General features: G+C 40.1%; 1 protein-coding gene across 2 annotated transcripts in view; it reads right to left on the bottom strand.

Moving 5' to 3' along the window:
• Positions 1-22,654, bottom strand: part of NKAIN2 (sodium/potassium transporting ATPase interacting 2) — an 806,271-nt gene that overhangs the window by 23,627 nt on the left and 759,990 nt on the right. For both annotated transcript variants that reach the window (XR_009453396.1, XM_059700239.1), the window contains exon 5: positions 4,846-4,906. Coding sequence is in view for 1 of the 2 variants with exons in the window: in XM_059700239.1 (XP_059556222.1) it covers positions 4,846-4,906 (61 nt within the window). In the remaining variant the exon portion in view is untranslated. The remainder of the gene's footprint in view (positions 1-4,845; positions 4,907-22,654) is intronic.

Here is a 22,654-nt window from a genome sequence, read left to right as displayed (position 1 = left end):
ATATATTAAAGGCCTTACGTCCCATGTTATTGTATTTGGAGATGAGGCCAAGAGGTAATTAAGGTTGAATGATGCCATAAGTGTGAGGCCCTAATTCAATAGGTCTGGTGTCCTTATAAGAAGAATAAGAGACACCAAGGCCATGTACACACGGAGAAGAAAGTCCATGTGAGGACAAAACAAGATGCCAGTCATCTGTAAGCCAAGGTAGAAGAAACCAAACCTGCCAACATCTTGATCTTGGACTTCCAGACTTATGAACTGTGCAAAAATAAAGTTCTGTTGGCTAAGCCACCCAGTTTTTGTATTTTACCACTGCAGCCCCTCGTGACGAATACTTGGGGGCAGGAGTGTCCCATCTTTCTGTTTGACACCTATGCTCCCAGGGTGGCTGCTATCTCCCGGGAAGCACAGCAGATGGCAGTGGCGTCCTGTGAGCCTGCACAGCCAGCCGCCTCTCAGGCCGTGGCTCTGGCTTAGCTAATGAAAGGCTGTGGCTCTGGTTTAGCTAATGAAAGGCTAAGAGACGTAAGCTTCAAGGTCCAGGCTTTTTCATAGGAAAAATCAATAACTTTGCATTCAAATGTCCATATAACTATTCATCAAACTGGGCTCTAGAAAAGCAAATGAGATCCTGTTTAAAAGGAGAAATAAGAAAAACAAAATTCTCAGGCATGTGACGTGCCTGCAATCTCACTCCTAGTTCAATGAGGGTTGATTGCTATTTCACGCATCTAAGTTTGAGTCCGAACCCTCTCCATTACTCCCAGAGGTCTCTGCGGCTCCCTTGCCACACTTGCTGTTGAGGTCTGAGGTGTCAAAACTGAGCCCATGGCTGGCCAGCCTCATACTGACACCAAGAACACTGTAATCTTCCAGTTGCCATACTTGGGCTGTTACCTCGCTCAGCAGTTACAGAACCCAAACTGCTCTCTGTTCCTATCGGGGCTCTGAGGGATGGAAACTTAACCCACTAGCCGGCGGGTAGGTAGCACCTCCTCCTGCACGACACTCCTATCAGGATGCTTCATTACAAATCCACAGCAGGCAGGAGCAGACACAGACCCAGCCCTTCCCCGATGACCCAGACGTTAAACCTGTCCCATACATCAGGGCTTACTTTCTGTGAGTACGCGCACGTGCGTGCCTCTGTGTGTGTGTGTGTGTGTGTGTGTGTGTGTGATTTTCAACAAGCCAGGATGCTTTTAAAGGATCAAAATAATTTCCTCTGTGACATAATTACCCAAAATTAGACCGAAATTTCAAACCTTTACGCTTAAGCATTGGAAGTCATGTGTTCTAGGCAGAGTCTAGAGGTGAACATACAAATGACCAAGACTATGACAATACATGAAAATATTAAATGAAAGCATTGTACTCAATACTCATAACTGTCTGGACAGAGAAGTAGCCCAGAGGAGCATCTCCTGCACGCTGTTTAGTCCTGTGAACTCCAAGGTAATTCTACTTGGATATAAAAATAAGAAAAGTAATTCATATCTTGTCCACTGAGCAAAAAGACTAAAATGATAAAACTTGCCTATGAGAAGTTGGGTTAATAAAGGAAGATAAAGTATTGTGGTCAAAATACATATAAAGACATAAGCATTATTTTAGAGTCTCTGGGAAAATAGTTGATTAGATGCTTGAAAGAGAAACCTGATCTTTCAAAACATATTTGGTTTTGGCCAAAACTAGATCCGTGGTGAATTCCCTAAAATGTGTTTTCTGGAACTCCAATTCTCTGGAATATTAAGACTTCTTATGAAAAAGCATTCTGTGTTCAGGTGTTTGGGATATTATTATAATTTTAACTTTTGTAAATTGATGTCTTAACATCTACAAAATGACCACTGGCTGATCCCACGTAAGCCCTTGCTCACTAAAATACCTGGAGACTTTATTTATTTTTAGATTTTATTTATTTTATTGTTTAAGGTATTATAAATAGTAATAAATGTCTCCCCCCCCATTGATCTCCCCCTGGCCTCCCCTACCCCCAAGCACTTGCCCTCACGCCCCCTCCCCAGTGTGTTGCGTCCATTGGTTATGCTTATATGCATGAATACAAGTCCTTCGGTTGATCTCTTAGCCCCCCAGCCCTCCCTGACTTCCCACTGTAGTTTGACAGTCTGTTCTATGCTTCTTTGCCTCTGTATCTATTTTTGTTCAATAGTTTATAATGTTCTTTATATTCCACAAATGAGTGAGATCATGTGGTATTTAGATAGCCCCAAACTATATTCTCTAATAGTCAAGTGAACATGCACTTCACAAGGTGCCACTTTTACAGTTAGCTAGCTAGTACTCAACCTGCTTAGCCTGCCTTGCCCATTTCTTAGATGGAAAAAAAACACAGTAAAGGTGCTTGCCTATAGTTTGCTCTCTCTCTCTGCCTTGTGATCTACCCTGGCGCTTTCTGTGTGGCCCTATGTGGCATGAAGTGTTCGCCCCAGGACACTATGAGTATAATAAAACTGCAAAACTATTTGTGGCTTCTCACTGTGATCTGCATTTGGCCTCACTATATGTCATCCAATGTAATACGGCTCAATCGTGGATTAAGAAAAATTGAATATCCTTCTTTATTGCAGTGGTCACAAAGATGTGACTCTGTAAATGTACATTCTAAATTTCCAGTGTCAAACTTATTTGGCTTTGGGATCTAGTTTTGAGCAGTATATCTTATGGAACCAGTATTTCTAGGGTTCCCTCTGGGAGATACTATTCTTGAGAGATACTGATTATCTGTCTAGGCGAGTTGGCGTGTCAGTATTTTTTGAAGTAAAAAATGCACTGGTGTCATTGTGAAATGAAACCAATCATTATAGCTAAAGGAACTCAACTCTCATATGAAATTTACTGTAGACTTTACTTTCATTAAAGATTTGGCACAAAAACACTGCATGGTAATATCTGAATGCATGTCCATAGTTTGTGGGGTCCATGCATTTAAGAATCCATTAATCTATTACCCTCCCTACCTTGGAATACATCTTTTGTGCATAAGACAAGTACTCATGGATGTCTTCTCTTGAATATTCATTAGGCATCTTCATCTAAACCTGTTCAAATGAAACCCATTTTCACATTCCCATTCTATTTTCCTCAAGTGACATTTCCATGTACCCATTCACTTATACCAGAAACCCAGGAACCTATCAGTGTCTTAATTGTCCCTTACACAGTACCACCCATAGCCCATTAAGCACCCTGTTTCAGCATGTCTCCTGTCATATCTATGCTGTCCCTCTACAACACAGTCCAGACCTCATGATCTCATACCTCAGTCATTGTCATTAGGTCTAACAAGTCTCCCTTACTCTAATCTGTACCACTGCTTCTGGTCTTTCCTTCACACTGACACCACTGGGATTTTTCTCAAGTAAAAATTTGATTGTATTATTCTGTTTTTATAAGCTACCTGCCAATTGATTTGCCATCATGCTATACAAAATAAGGACCAAACTCCTCACTCTGTCACACCATTTTTCTACTGTCTCATCCATGCTCTCTTTTCAAATCTTCTCTGGATGCCCACCTCTAGCACAGGACACAACCCAGTCATATTAACTTGGCTTCTGTGCTCCCAACATGACTAGCTATGAGATGCCTTGGTGCTTTCTCACCTTTTACCTGGAATCACCTTACTCCCACATTGGCTACCCTAGTCATCTTTCATCTTCAAGACCAAGCTCAAGAGTGTAAGAGTATTCTTCTCTATAACGACTATCCTGGCCCCTTTCCTATTTCCCCCCACTATGCACTCTGGAGGGTTTTATACTTATTTGTCCACACCATTGCTTCTTCCTACCAGACGGTAAATTCCTAGAGGTAAAAGATTGTGTGCTACCAATCTTAAAATCTCCAAAGCCTCACAGAGCACTTGATACACTGAAAAATGTTTTACAAATGCTTTTTTAGCAAAAGGGCCATCATTTCCTTTCATAGATAAAATAATATAAACTATGTACTGTGTGTTCCTCAAATGATCCTGTAACAGAGCAGTGAATTCTTGACTTTTTCCCCCTCTGTCTCAAAACCCCATCATTATGAATATTTTTGGAAACCAAAAAGCATGATTCCCAATTTTGACTTTTTCCTGAGTAAATATAGGTACATGGGCAAGTATCCAGGATAGCACTCTGAGAGACTCGAAGTCTTTTCCCAATCCCCCTCTTTCAGATCCTTTGGTGCAAGGGCAGAGTGAAACCTTGCACCTGCTGTTTTTGGAAGAGCAGAGGACAGTGGAGCCACTCGAGGCCTGCAGGAGGGCACCGCCATCTCAACTCTGGACCAAGCAATAGGACTCAACGCTGAGACTCAGACACGGAGTTCTAGCCACTTGCATCCAAGAGTAGGAACAAAAAGGAAATATAAAAATTTGCTTTCCTGAAGACAAACTTCTTGAATTAATCCGAAGTTAATTCTTGTGAGAGTTTTAGGAACTATTGTTGATTGTTAAGGCTTGTAGTCCTGGGTAAAACTGATTAGTTATCGAAACCTAATAAAAGGTTTATAGAAACAGAACAGTCAAGTTAACCAATTTTAAAAACCACTTCCATCTCCAGTTGCCCCTTCCTATTTCCTACTTGAATTGTTATAAGATCTTAACAGTACTTTCCAATAAAAAAGAAATATGTTTTCAAAATGAATCCTTCCCCAGTTGTTTTGCTATCCTCTATACTTTTATGAAAACACTTGAGCCCTATGGATATGAAAGGCTTATCACCTGTTCTAATGACATGTTGGGGGACAATGTCTGAGCACGAGGAAGGCTAGGCAGGAGGCAGTTGGGAAGATGCTTTGAGCTTGAAAGAAACAGAATAGAGCTTTAGTACTTACAGCTGTCCTCTTCTTCAGTTATACATTTCACAACATAACAGGCGTAGATGAACCCTGCCAGCTGAAACAAAACAAAGGTGCTTTAGACAGGAGGCAAAGGCAACAGAACTGGAGCTCGCTGGGGGCGTGACTTTTCAAAGGCAGGCAGTTTAGGACTAGGTCTAGTGTTCCAAGATGGTCCATCAGACGGGATCCTGACTCCAGTATGGATTCCCAATTCCAGTGACGTCTATCTGCCTGATAAAGAAATATTGTCCTCTGACCTGAAATTATGTGTAAGACTTGCTAATTGCCAGGCAATCTAAAACAAGCTATTGTAGATGCAGGAAAAGGAAAAAGGAATTATGGCCACTCATTAATGCAATAACATTTGCATTTGTGGCAATCAACTTCTAATTTACCTACATGAGCCACTGACTAGCATAAAAACGCTTTCAGGGAAAAATATTAAGGAGATTCCATGGTATGTGGCATGAACACTCTATCAGTAAAAAGACCTCTTATTTAGACCTCGAACAGGAACCGAGCAGACCAAGTCTAATTAGGATGAGGTGGACGCCTGTGGGTGATGAGTATCCCAATGCACTAAAGTCAGGATTGCACACATCACGTTGTCTTTTCTGAAACATACCGCAAAAAGGCCCTTATAGGCAGGCAAGTCTTCACTGACTGAAATGGGTCCCTGTACAGGAGCATGGCAAAGTCCTGTGATATCTGTCCCCTTAGATTGCATTCCCTCATACCAGTCTATTTATTTAGTCAAGTTATGAGCACTGCTGGAAGGAAGCAAACTAATATCATTCCTGATAAGTGGAAAAATTACTACCCAAAATAATCCAGTTAAATAATCTTTAAAAGCACGTCCTCAGAACGGTGATGAAGGTTATTTATGATGGCATTTCAGAAAAGCGTTGAGTCCTGACCCCCACGACAGCATTTGGTGTGGGGAAGGGAGGGGACCTTAGGAAAGGCTGCAGCCTCCCATCGGGAAGCTGAGGAACAGGGCCCTGCGTGATGAGCCTACTGAAGACCTTGTATTAGCTGGCAGCGGTCCTTCTGGAAGATGTGAGCGGAGGATTTTAAGTCGGATGGGACACTGATAGTGATGTAACGAGCACAGAACTATTTGGAGACAAAGGGGGGTCCAGTTAAAGGAAACTTTAGGAAATCCCTAATTTGGGTTTAAAGGAGAAAGTACCATGCGACAGTTTCAAACTCTCTTCCAAAGAGAACCGGTGTGGGATGAAGCACTGGCTATCCTGGCTCAGAAGCAGTGACCCTGCTCCAGGAGGGATGGATGGGAGAGAAGGCTGTGCAACATATTCTTCAAGGGCTTTTGCTTTCAGATCCCAGATGAGAGGGAATGTGTGCCCCCCTGCCCCCCTCGCCCCCCCCCCCAAATGCAGTATCTGAACCAGTGCACAAATAAACAGCTAAATAAGGATACCACCACTGATGTTGTATTAGCTGAGTTAGTTTTCTTTAAAAAATAATCAACCTCCAGCATTTTTTTCATTGAATTATATGTTGCTATTGGCAATAAAATAGTGATAGTAAGAACTATTTTCTTATATAATAGAATCATCAGGATCCTTGCTTTTACGGGACTGATTTTTCAAGTACAGAGTATTATTAAAAACCAGTGTCTCCCATTTGGTTTTAGCGGAAATTTTGATTTGACCAAACAAAGTCATATGGTGTTTTTAGCATTTTCATGGGTACTGGAAAAATAGATTATACTAACACTTCTTAATCTTTTATCCACCAGGATCCATAAAAATCTCTAATCATTGAGTGGCCTGGCCCCATGGATCCTCTGTCATTGGTACTTGGATATGATTGTAGCTAGGTAAAAAGGCAATGATTTGATTAAATGCCCTAGTCATGTCTATAGCTCCTTCCCTTCCTCCACATGAAGTCCTTACTATCCATTGCTAATTGCTACAGATTTATTAATAATTTATCTCTGCTTTTCAGTTTTAAATATTTGTTACTTGAATTATCGATAAAACATTTTTTACAAAATCACAATTTTTTTTTGATTCTTACTATTTCATCACTTTTGGATATAAAAATGTAGGTAAGCAATATTGATAGATTCAGGACCAAAAAAGTTCAACTTTTCATTAAGCTCCTAGATTATTAACTGCACCACTCTCCCAGAATTCAGGGAAGGCGCTGTATTCTGCTTACCAGTGATCTTTTAATTGTGTTTGGTTGCATTCTTTAACTATCAAGGGAGCGGCTTTGATAGAAAAGTAAATCCTGCTGCATTTCATTACAAAAGCTTGCTGATTAAGAGAACTTTAGCTTTTAAATTGGTCTCCTCTAAATACAAATGAAATTTGTTTTTACCAAATTAATCAAGATTCATAAACCTCTGTTATCTTCTAATTTTCCTACACCATATAAATTTCCAATTAATTTTTACTCCCTCATGGTGATTTATAAAACTCACCTACAGAAGAGGGGTTTCAAATCATTTCTGACAACTCTGTCTCCCATAATGTGCAACTCTGCTCATTTGCTACCTGGCTGCAAAGATGAACTAAGCTAGGATTTCCAACCTCAGCATCATTGATATTTTGGGTTAAGCAATATTTTGTGAGCTCTCTTGTGCATTATAGGATGTTTAGTAATATCCTACCATCAAGACAGATGACATTTGGGACAATAAAAATGTCAGCAGAAATTGCCATATATCCCTTAAAGGGCAAAATTTCCCCCAGTTAGAGCCACTGTTTTGGATACCAATCCTATCCTAAAGGAATTTGAAATCTTGTAGCAAAGATACATATGCAATTATAATTTGAAGTAAATTGAGATAAGTGTCAGAAGGAAGGAAGAAAATTGAATGTCTACTAAGTGACAAACAAAAAAATCGAATGTCTTCTAAATGATTACTAAAAAAGTATAATAGTTTTCATAGAATACAAACCCTTCCTAATGTTATACTTAGCTCCCCTTCTAGCCTCATTTCCCACCACTCCTAGTCTCAAAATTGATGCCAGTTGTAAGCTGTTTGGTGGTTTGCTGAAATATATCAGGTAGTTTTCCTCCTCTGTTCTTTAACTCATTAGCCCATTCTACCAACAAAGCATGTGAATGGCCTATGCCTCCTCCCTCCCCTACCTGTCCAGCCTTGCACCTCTGAACAATTCTAACTCATCCTTTAAGACGGAACACAATTTCTGTATCTCCCAAGAGCTGGCAATTAATTATCAGGGTAAGGTGCAGGTTAGCACATTGGAGATAAACCTCAAGAGATGGAAGGACTTTGAGAGAGGAAAGAAGAAGACATCTTCCAAGCAGATCTCAGAAAAGCTCTGGGAAGGTGTAAATTATTATTCATGGAGGAGCAAATGGCCCAGTTTGGAGAAGTTTGGGCAATGTGAAGAGTAGTGATGGTGCCCAAAGCAAACAGTGACTTATGTTGTCACAGTAAATCTGAGTACCTGGAGTTAAAATACAATTATTTTATTTTGTTCCTTTTAAAAGGTGGTTAGAATAATAATGAAAGACACTATGCTAGGCAAATATACAATTATTCACTTTGAAAAACTCAAAGTATTCCAGTTGTTTTAGCCTTTGGCATTCAAAGCTGAGCTAAGCCTAAATCTGTTTCTTTTTATTCATCTTTTCACCTTGATACATCTAATATGATTTGTTCACTTCTAATTCACCTGATAGGTAATTACATATCATCTTGATATCATCACTGGCTGAAAGGATATATTTTCTCTCTATAACTAAATCGGTTGAAATACTTTTTAAAAATATCTACAAACCAAATTATGATGGTATATCCCAGAAATTCACTTAGAAGCTAATGGGTAAGAGGTAATTGAAGTCTATTGGTAAGTGTTTTAAAAGATTCAATTGTAGTAATTGAAAGTATAACAACCTTAGTGTCTAAAATTCTATCATTTGGACTTCTGTTTCCAGGAAGTTGGAATGAATGTACTTTTCTGTAACTTCCCCACTAAGTACAATTAAAACCCTTGGGCATTATATATATATTAATACTAGAGGCCCGGTGCACAAAAATTTGTGCACTGGCGGGAGGTGGGGGGGTCGGGGGGGTGGGGAGGTGTCCCTCAGCTGGACCTGTGCCCTCTCACAGTCTGGGACCCCTTGGGAGATAACCACCTGCTGGCTTAGGCCAGCTCCCCGGGTGGCAGATAGTAGGCCCGGATCCCGTGCTGGGTCACATATGGCAGGCCCTCTGTCGCGCCGCCCCAGCCTGCTGCCCACTGCATATGGCAGGTCCGGCAGGCAGCGGGGCAGGCGGATCACACATGGACTGCAGGCCCGGCGGGCGGCGGGGCGGGGTGGGGCACAGGGCATGCAGATCACACATGGACTGCAGGCCCGGCGGGCGGCAGGGTGGGGTGGGCCACTGGGCCACGCACATGGACTGCAGGCCCCGCCGCCCACCAGGCCGCGCACACAGACGGCAGGCAGGCAGCTTCTGGGATCACACATGGGCACCTGGATGGCAGCTCGCGCTGGCGGCTTGCACTGTCCCGCCCTGCCTGCAGTATGCAAATTAGCCGCCATCTTTGTTGGTGGTTAATTTGCATATCGCCCTGATTAGCCAATGGGAGGTATAGGGAAGGTACGGTCAATTACCATGTTTGTCTAATAATAGACAAACATGGTAATTGACCATACCTCTGACACGCTTTGCATTGGCTAATCAGGGTGATATGCAAATTAACCGCCAACAAAGATGGTGGCCGTCAGCCATGCAGCTGAAGCGAATGTGAGGCTTGCTTGCTCCAGTGATGGAGGTTCCCCGCCTGCCGCGGCCCAGCTTTGAGCTCCGGATGCAACAATGTTGCAATTATAGAAGCTAAACAAACCCAGATACCTGCTTTCAGCCAGCTAGGGCCTCAGAGCTGGAGCCGGCTCTCAGCTCCAGTGACAGCTATAGAAGGTAAATAAATCCCAGAAGAAAAAAAAAGAGTCTGGGAGCTTCAGTTGCCCGCCATCCTGAAAATGGCCCTCAGCCCTTCACCCAGACTGGCCAGGCACCCCAGTGGGGACCCCCACCCTGACGGGGGTGTGACCAGCTGCAAACAGCCATCAGCCCCTCACCCAGGCTGGCCAGGCACCCAAGCGGGACGCCCACCCTGATCCGGGACACCCTTCAGAGCAAACCAGCCGGCCCCCTCCCGTGCACCAGGCCTCTATCCTATATAGTAAAAGGGTAATATGCAAACTGACCCTAACAGCAGAAAGACTGGGAATGACTGGTCTCTATGACACACACTGACCACCAGGGGGCAGACGCTCAGTGCAGGAGCTGCCCTCTGGTGGTCAGGTCGCTCTCACATGGGAGGAACTCTGCTCAGCCACAAGCCAGGCTGATGGCTGCCAGCACAGCGGTGGTGGTGGGAGCCTCTCCTGCCTCCTCAGCAGTGTTAAGGATGTCTGACTGCAGCTTAGGTCTGCTCCCTGCTGGCAAGTGGGCATCCCCCGAGGGATGCTTGGCTGCCAGAGGGATGTCTGATTGCCATCTTAGGCCCAATCCTCCGGGGAGCAGGCCTAAGCCAGCAAGTGGTCACCCCGAGGGGTCCCAGACTGTGAGAGGGCACAGGCTGGGCTGAGGGACCCCCTACCCCCGAGTGCACAAATTTTTGTGCATCGGGCCTCTAGTATATATATAACAAACGTAGGGAGAATCTGAAAGGCAGAAAGAAGGTAGGTTGGTTATTAATCTTGGAACCCAAGGAAGGACCACTAAAAGTTTACATACTGTATGATTCTATTTTTAGAATATTCTTGACATGACAAAATTATAGAAATGAGGAACAGATTTGTGTTCAGGGACTAAGAAAGGTGGTTGATTACAGGGAAGTCAAGGTGGCCGTAAAAAGGCAGCCTGAGGGATTCTTCTGGTGATGGAACTGTCTGCACACGACTGCATCAATGTCAGTATCCTAATATTGATGCTGTACTATAGTTTTGCAACATGTTTCCATTGGGGGAAACTGGGTTAAGAGTACATAGGATCTCACTGTATTATTCTGCACAATTGTTTCTGATTTACAATTTTCTCAGATAAAAAGTTTAATTTAAAGATTATACATTTCAGTGTACTATTATTTATTTTAAAAACTTTTGTATTATAATTTAAAAATTTTAAATACATTTAAACAAGGTTGATATCCTTGTTTTATTATCTACAAAGACATAATTTAATTCTGAGCCCTTAGACTGAATTGAAGTCCACAATAGTTTTTGATGTTGATACAATATCTAATCATTATTCAACACTTTTTGACTGGGAGTGGAGATTGGGGCTGGCAAACACTATTTTTTTTTTAAAATCTACAATTATCTCATTCTCCAACATACTAGTTCTATAATTCATTGAAATCAAATAACAAATTTTTGTTCTGAATTCATAATTCAGATTCTATAAACCCATCCTTTTTGTAATATGAATTTAAACAGATGGATATTATGCCCTTACTGAATATACTTTTAAGTTGTAGGTATCTTATGTGCTCTTTTGCATCTTCTTCCATTTATATAATTTGACAGTGCTTCAGCAAAGGATTCCAATATGATTATATCAGTGCTATTAATGAAGGTCTTACATATCAATTTAATGGGGTTGATGTATCATCTCTGGTGTCTATCAGGTTATTCTGATCCCATACTATTCCACTGTTTGGACTATTAGGGAGCATGCTGCAAGTTTTTTTTTTTTTTTTTGCTACAAATAATCCAGGTGCAGGTATCAATCTACAATAACTCATGGAGGATTACCTTTAGGGCTATTGTGAACGTTCACAGCCTACTGAGTCAGTAAAGCTTTGCAGAGGCTCAGAAACATATCTTAATACTGGCCTTTAAGTATTGTGCTGCATCATCAAGCATGACTGTATTAAACATTTTTTAAAAGATTGAATAAAAGTAGATGTACATGCAAACTTGTATTATCTACTTAATGCTGGGAAATGAACCGAACCAAATGCCAACGCTGGCTTCACCAATAATTCCCATTATAAATTGACCTCTGGAAACTGGTAGTTTTTTTCAGGGCAAACTTACCAAGAAGTTATCCAAGTTCAAAAGAGTCTAATGTTTTAGTAAAGTTGGCAGAGCAGAAGATATTCAGGCAGGGTGAAAGACAACCAATAAAAGTCAATTGTCATCATGGCTAATAGCTCTCTCAGAGTTTAAATATCACATTAACTTTAAAAACAGTATTGAGAGAATCATTCAGACATTCTATACATATGAAAGGTGGGAAGTGATAAAAGAAATAGCTTATCTAGTTCAATAGAGTCACAAGATGCCTTTAGTTTTTGAGGTAGGAGCCATAATGGTATTCCTTAACCAAAACTGTTCATTGAAAGTAACTGACATTATGTTGTGCACCTAAAACTAATACAGTGTTGTATGTCAGTTACATTTCAATGAAAGAAATGGAAAAAGTAATCAAAATACCCTATCATTTTAGGAGTAAAACTAAGTTTAAGGTTGTATAAACGTCACATGTAATAGGGACTCTCGTCTATACTAATAAAAGAGTAATATGCTAATTAGCCTGGGAGACCTTCCAGATGTTCTTCTGGACAAAGCCATGGTGGAGGGGCTGAGGTAGAGGCAGTTAGAGGCCAAGAGGGGAGGGCAGTTGTGGGTGATCAGGCTGGTGGGGGGGCAGGGCCGTTGGGGGTAAGCAGACCAACAGGGGGGCAAGTTGGGGACAAGCAGGACATCAGTGGGGGTCAGTTGGAGGTGATCAGGACTGCGGGGCGGGGCAGTTTGGAGTGAGCAGGCCAGCAAGGGGACAGTTGGGGATGAGCAGGCCAGTGGGGAGGGAAAGTAGGGGCAAGCAGGCCAGCAGGGGGGGGCAGTTTGGGGTGATCAGGCTGGCGGGGGGGCATTTGGGGGCAAACAGGTCGGCAGCGGGGGTGGGGGGCAGTTGGGAGCAAGCAGACCAGCAAGCAGAGTGGTTAGAGGCAATCAGGCAGGCAGGCAGGCAGGTGAGTGGTTAGGAGCCAGCAGTCCTGGATTGCGAGAGGGATGTCCAACTGCCGGTTTAGGCATGATCCCTGTAAACTGGCAGTAGGACATCCTTCGAGGGGTCCCAAACTGGAAAGGATGCAGGCCAGGCTGAGGAACATACCCTCCCTCGTGCACGAATTTCGTGCACTGGGCCACTAGTTTATTTATAATGAAGCAGTTGAGAAAGAAAGTGCACTTTTAAAATGTTCTGTTGAATGTAAACACTCAATATTGTTGGGAAGAAAGTTTCAACAAAATAAGTACATAATGCCTTTGTGAGCAAATGATACAAATACCATAATTTTGTTCAGAGATAATAGGGAAACTAAAGCAAAATTAATTCTACTAGTAAGACATATGCAAAAGTAAATTGGCACATCTTAGGTATGTCAACATTAATAGACAAGATGAAAAATTTCAGTGTATTTCATTGGATGGAATGTACTGTTCCAAGGATGATGGTGGAAATATAGGGCCAAATTTTTCTGAAGACACTAGAGAGTTGTATTGGAATACTAGTTGCAAAAATAACTAATGTTAAAAGAAGATGCTAAAACCATATTAACATTTTTTTCTTTTTCAGAGGTGTTTGATTAGAAGATAAGGAAAATGTAGAATATATACTTCACCTGTGTCTGCAGCACATACTACAACACCATATTTCAAGAAACCATAAGTGAGACGACATCACCAGAATATGTATGTGTTATGTATATGAATATGTATATGTATAAAATATACATGGAGACTATACAGTGGATCTCTATCTGTTTAATGACCTAAACTCTGGGAAGAGCAATGATGAAGAGATCAGTTTAGAACTGGAGGAACATTTCAATAGGCATGCTTTCGGTATCTCACCTTAAACCCTCTTCTCTATGACATTTCAAACTTCTTGAGGAAAAACAATGGTCTGAGTATCAAATTTCATAATTATGAAATGAGCAGAGTGGTCCTAGGTTATCTAAAGAGAATTGCTGTATCTCAACAAGGGAGATTCCTGCTTCCATCTGGTCTTGTCAGTCAAAATGCTGACAGTGTTCAGTGTTGGTGCCACAGACGAAAGGAGACACCTACACATAGTTGTGACCATACTGAAGAGAGAGAAATGAGATATGATGAGTAAACTCCTGGCTCATAGAAGGTTCTCAAAAAACATTTTGATGATGATGATGATGATAATGACAACTATGACAACGATGATGAAGGAGAATCCCCTATACCAGTGATGGCGAACCTATGACACGCGTGTCAGAGGTGACACGCGAACTCATTTTTTTTGGTTGATTTTTCTTTGTTAAATGGCATTTAAATATATAAAATAAATATCAAAAATATGTCTTTGTTTTACTATGGTTGCAAATATCAAAAAATTTCTATATGTGACACGGCACCAGAGTTAAGTTAGGGTTTTTCAAAATGCTGACACGCCGAGCTCAAAAGGTTCGCCATCGCTGCCCTATACAAATTGGTGGTTAACTGCTTCCTGGGAACATCACTGAAAACCAGATGACCTCTGTGATCACTTCACCTCAGATATTTTAAATATAAATATGAATAAGTTATCATTGCTTTAAAATAGTTCATTTAGATGTTTTCTGTGTAAATAGGCAGTTAAATTAGCATTTGTCAAAGGACAAAGTGAATACCTCAACCCATGCTAGATTAATGAGTATCCTGTATTCTTCCATGTTTAAGTAACTGTGAGGAAATATAACAAGCCATTCACTATTTGGGAGATGGTGAATAAGACATTATCTTTGGTCTCTAAGATTCTGTCTTACCCACAACTCTAGGGGAGTTGGGAGTCTTCTAGGATCCCTGTTTGGGTAGCAGTCATTCCTTCCAATTTCATCTGAAGATATTAAATAGCTTAGAACCTATTAGAGACCTTCCTGGAATTGGCCAATTATCATCTTCACAACTAAAAGTTAACTTCCAGTTAAGTGTTTCTTGACAGAAATACAGCTAAAAATCATGTCATAAAAATATCATTAGGATAGCTACACATTGACCTCCAACTCTTTGCTGGCTTTATGGATGTTTCCGCTATGTTTGGAAACACAGGCTATCCTTCCATAGTCCAGAATCTTTGGCCTAGGCTGATTGGCTGTTATTGGATATAAGAAAAAGTTAATGCTGCCCATCGTTGATGAATCTTTTTTGGCAGATGAGTGCCAGAAGAGGTGATACATGATAAACTCATCATTATCAAAAATAATTTACTGACTAACAGTATATAAAAATGATATCAATAAGAGTAAAAAAATAAATAAAAAGGAGACATTACTAACTGTACTAAAAAAGAAAAAACTTACTGCACTGAAAAATAAAAAAAAAACTAAGTAAAAAGGATCAGTAGCACATACTAGCTAGAGAGAAATGTTGTTTCAAAATGTTGTAGTAAACCTAAAATACAGTTAAATAGGAACCTTAGAGCAATTGGTCTCTTTACCATGGCATCCTTGGGAATAGCTTTATGCTCCATGAAAAGATATTGTATGTAGCATTCAATGAAGCTTACCTCTGAAGCAGAGTACTAGGCGCAATATGTGGCAGAGGAAGATGAATGGTTGTGAAGGCAGCAACAGAAAAAGAACCCCCAAAGGGAATAAGATATGGATTGGGGATGACACAAATTTGAAGACAAGGTTTTTCCCAAAACAATTTCAAAAGGCACAAAACTGAATCAAAGTGTCACTTAAAAGGCTTGCCAATTCTATCCATGTGTAGCAATAAAATCTAGTTGGACCGAGTAATTTGGGAGTCAGAACTTGGCTATGATTGGTGTTCTTCACAGATCCTTTCTTCTTTTCTATCCAAGTTTCCTGATTTTCAACCTAAATCCCAGATTATCTTCTTCTCACACAACTTACAGTAGTGTGAGAGTAAAAGACACTGTGTCAACTATCTCATAATGAAATGATTTCATTAATTACTGATGACCCAATTATTACCATTTGGGGATATATAAACTAGGAAAAAATGCAACTGCATTTGTGCTTTACTTTTTAATTTTTCCATGTTTAAACCTCAAAACACTGATTGCCTAACTAACCCTGGCAATGACTGGGAGGTAGGAAAGGAAAAGCTAGTGATTAGTGTTTAATGTTCAGGTATAGCTAGCATTGTGGGAGTGCCCACTGTATTCTGAGCACATGCTAACATCTTTATAACTATTGTTCTACCTATTCTTTCCAGAACCAAACAGAGTATTTCTATCATCACTATAATTTATAAGTGAGATCACTGAGGCTTAGTGAAGTTAAGTGATGTCCCAAGATCAAGAAATAATTAGCAAAGTACTTGAATCTATCTCTACAAACCTAAAAATCCTATGTTTTTTCTCTCCTAACACCGCATTCTTAACTTATCCAACTGGTAAAACTAACTACACTCTAAAATGAAGGGAACATAAGACTGCAAAAATCCAAGTAAATTCAAATTCAGAAAAAGAAAATTTCTAACATGAATTTCACCTACTTTTCCAAGTTAGAAATTTGGATACAGATGATAGTATTGAGTTTTGGATGAGCACAGCTTGGAAATCAGCAAGAAACATACTGGCTTGGCTACCAGATAAACCACAGAGGAGTTTAATGCCACTCGTGGGAAACCTGGAGTATCTAGGAGAACAGGAGTGTTCCTCCCCCTCATTTAATTACCATTTCAGTTCTCTTTCAGTGGTTCCAACTCATTATGATTTTATAGTCCTCCTCTGATTTGTTTATATACGCTTTTACACACCACAGTGGGCTTCTAATATAAGAAATACATTGGTGAGCCACTAATTACCGTCAGTTTACTGCCGGTGAGCAAGGCGGGCCTCACATGAGGAGGTATGGTTCTAAGGGCAGGAAAATCTCATCAATGGCTCTCCTTGCTCATCAGACAAAGCACTGATAGCAAAGCATTCAAGAACATACGTGATTTGTCTCCAGCCCACACGTCTACCCCAAGTCTTATGCCCCCCTTTACTTTTTCATATTGAATCGCTGAGCTGTTCCCCCTAACATACATGCCATGTTGGATACCTTCATGCTTTTGAGTATGTCATTTCCGTATCTAATAAACACAGTTTAACACCATATTATGCGCACCTATATGCAACATGGGGTATTTCAAGTCTACTTCTCAGGAAAGTATTTCCTAAAAGCTAAAAGACACAGGTATGCACTATTTGTGGTTTGAGCATATAGCATCCTATGAACTACCCATATTATACTCAACTTAATTCGTTTCACTGTGATTCATATTAACTTTTAGGCTGGCCTATAAGCATTCCCAAGACTCCCCATGAATATTTCCATTATCTCAGAAAATCCCCTCTTGACCCTTTGTAATCACTATTCCTTCCATTCCATCCCCACATCACAATTCTGATTTCAACAACAATCCAATAATTTTGCTGGTTCTTGAAATTTATATAAATGGAGTCATATGTTTTGTGTCTGGCTTCTTTTATTGAGTATACTATTTTTGGGATTAATCCAAGATACTGCATGTACTATCAGTAATTTATTCTGTTTTATTTTCAACTGGCATTCCATTGTATGAATATCCATTATTAGTTAACTTTGCTACATAATAAACCACCCCAAAATTTAGGGTTTGAAACAACACCATTCATTTTTTGCTCATTGTTCTGTGGGTTGGCAATTTGGGCTGAGCTCAGATGGGCAGTTCTTTTCCTGGACATGGTTGACTTCTCTCGTGCATCTGTGGTTGGCAGTCAATCATCTATGCAGATTTTTTTCCTGCAACATCAGTGTGAACAAGCAAGACCTAATTTTTGGGGGACCTATAGATTGCTATTATCCAAATTTCATTTTTAACTTTTTGGTATGTTTGTAAAATGTCATCATCTTCCCAACATTTCATTATATCCTCAACTTCAGTAAAGTTTGCTATGCATTCTTATATGAGTAGTACTTTGGGGAATGAAAGAATCAAGGTGACAATGTACAAGATGAGATGTAAAGAGAAAATAGAGAATTCAACGGAAAGAATAGAATTAAGGGTTTTAAGAAAGGCCCTGAGACTTTCCCAGTAATAGTGCAAAATACATTGTACATGTGACGGGAGATTTTACTATTTTTTTAATCCTAAAGAACAAATTGATCCCAGTAGATTGAAGGCTTTCACTGGCAAATGAATAAGCAATAATGCCTAACACCTTGTAGACTATCAAGGCTTACTGGTTCCTATTTTCAGCTACTTTCAATCTTGTATCTTTGGCTAACTCATTTAAATAATTATACTTTAAAAATTCCTGATTACATAGTGACACAGAAGGTATATTTCATATTGTTCACAGGTCATTGCGAAGATCAATGAAATTATAACTGTGAATGCACTTCGAGCTCCTTGGAGAAACACTATGTGTTGTGATGATTCTCCTTCTCTCTAAAAGTTCATCAGACGCAGACTATTCAGCCATTCCCATGAGAAGGAAGGTAGTTTTTAATGTCTTTTTTTGTCCCCAACATGTACTGAGTGGCTCAAGTGCCTGCCGTTTACTTTAGTTTTTCCTGTAAGGGTGTAGAAGTTGAAAACTGTCAGCTAATTTTGAGATTATTTTATGGAAACATCTTTTAAAATTAAAGTTTAAAAACATAGGGTTTAGAATTGTTTCCTCTACTCCAAATTTTAAAAGTACTTTAAAATGTTTACATATTTTAAAAAATTCTTTGTTTAAAGTATTACATAAGTCTCCTTTTCCCCCTCATTGACCTCTCCCTGGCCACCCCCACTCCCCAGCACATGCCCTCACCACCCCCCTACTGTCTGTGTCCATTGGTTATGCTCATATGCAGGCATACAAGTCCTTTGGTTGATCTCTTACCCCCACAATCGCCACCTTCCCTTATTGGTTGGACAGTCTGTTGGATGCTTTTATGACTCTGTTTCTATTTTTGTTTATCAGTTTATGTTGTTCATTATATTCCACAAATGAGTAAGATCATGTGTACATATTCTTTATTAGTACATATTATTCACATATCTGGGCTCTCATTCTTTCTATATTTATGCCAAACTATTTCTACCCAGATTATCTGCTCTTATTTGCTCCTTCTAATTATTATATCATTAAAGTTTTCTCATTATACACTTGTCAAAAATTATCAAGGAGAGTATAACATTGATGACTCCATTAAAAAAATAAGAAGGGAGGAGAAAACAAAAGTGTTTGATAAGGTTTTAAAGATATGCAGTGAGAGAGAGAGAGAGAGAGAGAGAGAGAGAGAGAGAGAGAGAGAGAGAACTGAGAATGGCCCCTTATGCAAAGATTTAAAAACTTTTTATTTTTCATTATTTTAAAATTGTGATCCAGGTGCTATAAGAACCAAGTTTTCATTCTTTAACTGAATATATTAGTATTGACACTGACTTGTAATCCTCCCTTACCCTCCCGCCCTCAATTCCTGGGAAATATGTTCTCCATTTCGTTATATATATTTTTTATTACATTTGAAAAGATACAAAGGAGCACTTTTTCATAGCTCCAGCATCAGAACTCACAGGGAGAGGTCTTCTGTTTTTTTTTTTTTCCTTTTCTTTTAAGATGCTATCTCCCAGCCCTAACCGGTTTGGCTCAGTGGATAAAGCGTCAGCCTGCGGACTCAAGGGTCCCGGGTTCGATTCCGGTCAAGGGCATGTACCTTGGTTGCAGGCACATCCCCAGTGGGGAGTGTGCAGGAGGCGGCTGATCGATGTTTCTCTCTCATTGATGTTTCTAACTCTCTATCCCTCTTCCTTCCTCTCTGTGAAAAATCAATAAAATATATTTTTAAAAAGATGTTATCTCCCAGAAAAGTGAGGCTTGATGACAATCTATCTCCTCACTTTACCTCAATGACTTCAAAACTGTTGAAACCTCATTACCAAATGTCATTGGTGAGCGCCTATGTGCATTTGTGCGTGTAAGTGTGTGTGTGTGTGTGTGTGTGTGTGTGTGTGTGTGTGTGTGTTAGTGAACAATAATTTGCATTTATATGTACCCGGCACTCTGTGCCTGGCACTGTTCATACACAGATTCTTTTACTCCTCAAAGTCACTTTGTGAGGTTGGTATAATAATTATACCCTCTTTATAGGTGAGGAATTTGGAGCATAGATAAGTTCAATGACTTACCTGAAGTCACCGTCTGGTCAATAACCCAGACTGGCCGGCTCCAGAATCCATGCTCTTAACCACGACACTATCCTCTCAACCCAGGTTTGAGTCGTCATTTCTCTCACTTAGATTGCTGCATAGTCCCCTAACTCACTCCCCACTCCCAACCATTCCCCTCCACCCACAATCCATCTGCTCTCTCCCCTGGAACTATGGCTCTTTAGAATATTTATCTCAGGAACTAAAAGTTCCGTCTTCAAATGCAGCTGTTTAGGAAAGTAAACATAAATGAATACCAAAAGGCATACCTTTCCTTCTGGGCTTTAACATTATTCACATATTAAAAACTTGAATTATGGAGAATAACTTCTTTTCTATTTAAATCTTTAGGCATTAAAAAAATCCGACCACATGATGATATATTTCTTTGATTACATTTCATTTTGCAGAGGTAAAAAATTTCAGGGTCACTTCAACTATTTCTATTTATTAGTGACAATTAATAGAATACTTCCGTCTTTAACCTAAATTGTATAGCTACAAGGAAAATGAAATATAGATTCCCAGCTGTAGGGAAAAAGGAATTTTTAATTTTCTTAAGGGCAAAATAAGTGAGAAAAAAAGTCACTTGGCCCAAAAATACATGAATAATTGTCATTATAAAGTGCCTATAATTTGAAGCTTGGTAATCTAGCTATTGTTGGAGAAATAAAAAAAAAACCTCTTAGAAAATATAGTATACTAGAAAGGTTTAATAAAAATAAAAATGCATAATAATATAGCTTGGGCTATATTAAAATAGAAGGGAAGAGGAACACAAGCCTATCATAGAAATAAAATGTATAGTCCCACCTTCAGGAGCTTACACTATTTTGGAGGCAAGGGAAACACACACACACACACACACACACACACACACACACACACGCACACCACATACTACCTGAAGCAGATGGAATAAAGAACTAGAATGACTGCACTTTTCACTAACTTTTTGTGGTTACCATTCCTTTTTCCACCGTCAGGGGGCATATTGAGTGATTAGAGAGCAGATGAACAAGAGAGGTGAAACGATCCACCTTCTATTCTCAGTTCTTCTAGCCTAGAATTTATTTTTTAAACTCAATAATGTCAGTTTCAAGTATGATGCCTTCAGTAAACATCGAGTGTAGGGTATAGTACACCCAAGGGCTCTGGCATTATCAGAGGAAATCCAATGCTGTTCTATTGGGTAGAAACATAAAGTCCATAGTTAGGTAAAAATATCTGTGGAGACTTAATGAATGGCCAAGGCAATTTAGTTTTAATCATTTCTCACAGGATGAACAGAGTGTGAACAGATATTTCTGCATATTGTTTTAGCACAAAAAATCCCCCCAAACCGAACTGCAACTCGACTTAGAAGGATGAGGGCTGGTTTCACTTTCTACCAGAGATGCCAGCCTCAGCCAAAGGGAGCAGAGTATTGAAGCTGGCACAACTGGGGCACTTTCATATTACTTAGTCCTCTCAGGCAGGACCACTTCAAATTTCCGTTTTGGTCCCTGGGCCCTGACTCTTGGGATACTATTGGTCCTTCAGCAGCTTGACCTCACTAAGAGAACAGAAATGTTCAAGATAGTAAAAGAAAAAAAACCTTTATTTCAATTAAGTCAGTGTCAAGAGGGTTCAGAAGCTGCCCAGCGCAATAACCCTGACTAATACAGTTTGGTTCCTCGCAGCGTTATCATAGCTAAGATGGTGGGTCGCTGCTCAAGTTGAATGAAAGATTGAAGCTACGGGCATTTTCTCACCTCAGAGATAATGTTCTCTTCATGTTCACATGAAATTACTTTTTTTTTTTCATGACAGATTGCAAGTTTTGAATGTATACAGCTATATTCTGTTTAAGGAGCTTTTGGGGGGGGGGTAAATAAAATGGGATTAAACAAACATAATGTCATGTTTTCTGGGTGGTCGAAGTTTCTTAAATAGTTTAGAACTGCCGAAGCCGGTTTGGCTAAGTGGATAGAGCGTCGGCCTGCAGACTGAGGGGTCCCAGGTTCGATTCCGGTCAAGGGCATGTACCTGGGTTGCGGGCACATCTCCAGTAGGAGATGTGCAGGAGGCAGCTGATTGATGTTTCTCTCTCATTGACGTTTCTGGCTCTCTATCTCTCTCCCTTCCTCTCTGTAATAAATCAATAAAATATATATTTTTTAAAAAATGGTTTAGAACTTGTATACATTTTTTGGGAATGATTTCCATTTATAATGTAGGTGTGTTTTTTTTTTGTTTGTTTTTTTTTTAAAGCCTGTCCTGTATCACCTTCTTAGGCAAAAACCATTAACCCAACAGGTGAAAACAGACATTCCTCTCAGGAGATTAAAGGCTATGTTCATCCCAACAAACTGCAAAAGACGATGCAGAATGACTTGGATGTATTATTTTCCCAGGAAATGAGCAGGTACAGAACTCACTTCTGAGTTCCATCTTTGCCCGTTTCAAAAACTGTCTGAATACTTGCTCTTGCCTTTGCCACTCTACCCTCTGAGGACCTAATATTCCAAAATACTGTAGGATTTTCCTTGAGGGTATATCTAGAATCTGACCACTTTTAACCACTGCTGTCTCCCAGGTCCGAGTTTTCATGTCTCTCACCTGGATTGCTGCAAACCCTCCTAACTCA

This window comes from Myotis daubentonii, chromosome 6, assembly GCF_963259705.1.
Source record: "Myotis daubentonii chromosome 6, mMyoDau2.1, whole genome shotgun sequence".
Taxonomy (NCBI): domain Eukaryota; kingdom Metazoa; phylum Chordata; class Mammalia; order Chiroptera; family Vespertilionidae; genus Myotis; species Myotis daubentonii.
Note: the sequence above shows the minus strand (reverse complement) of the source record. Positions and strands in the feature narration are given on the sequence as shown.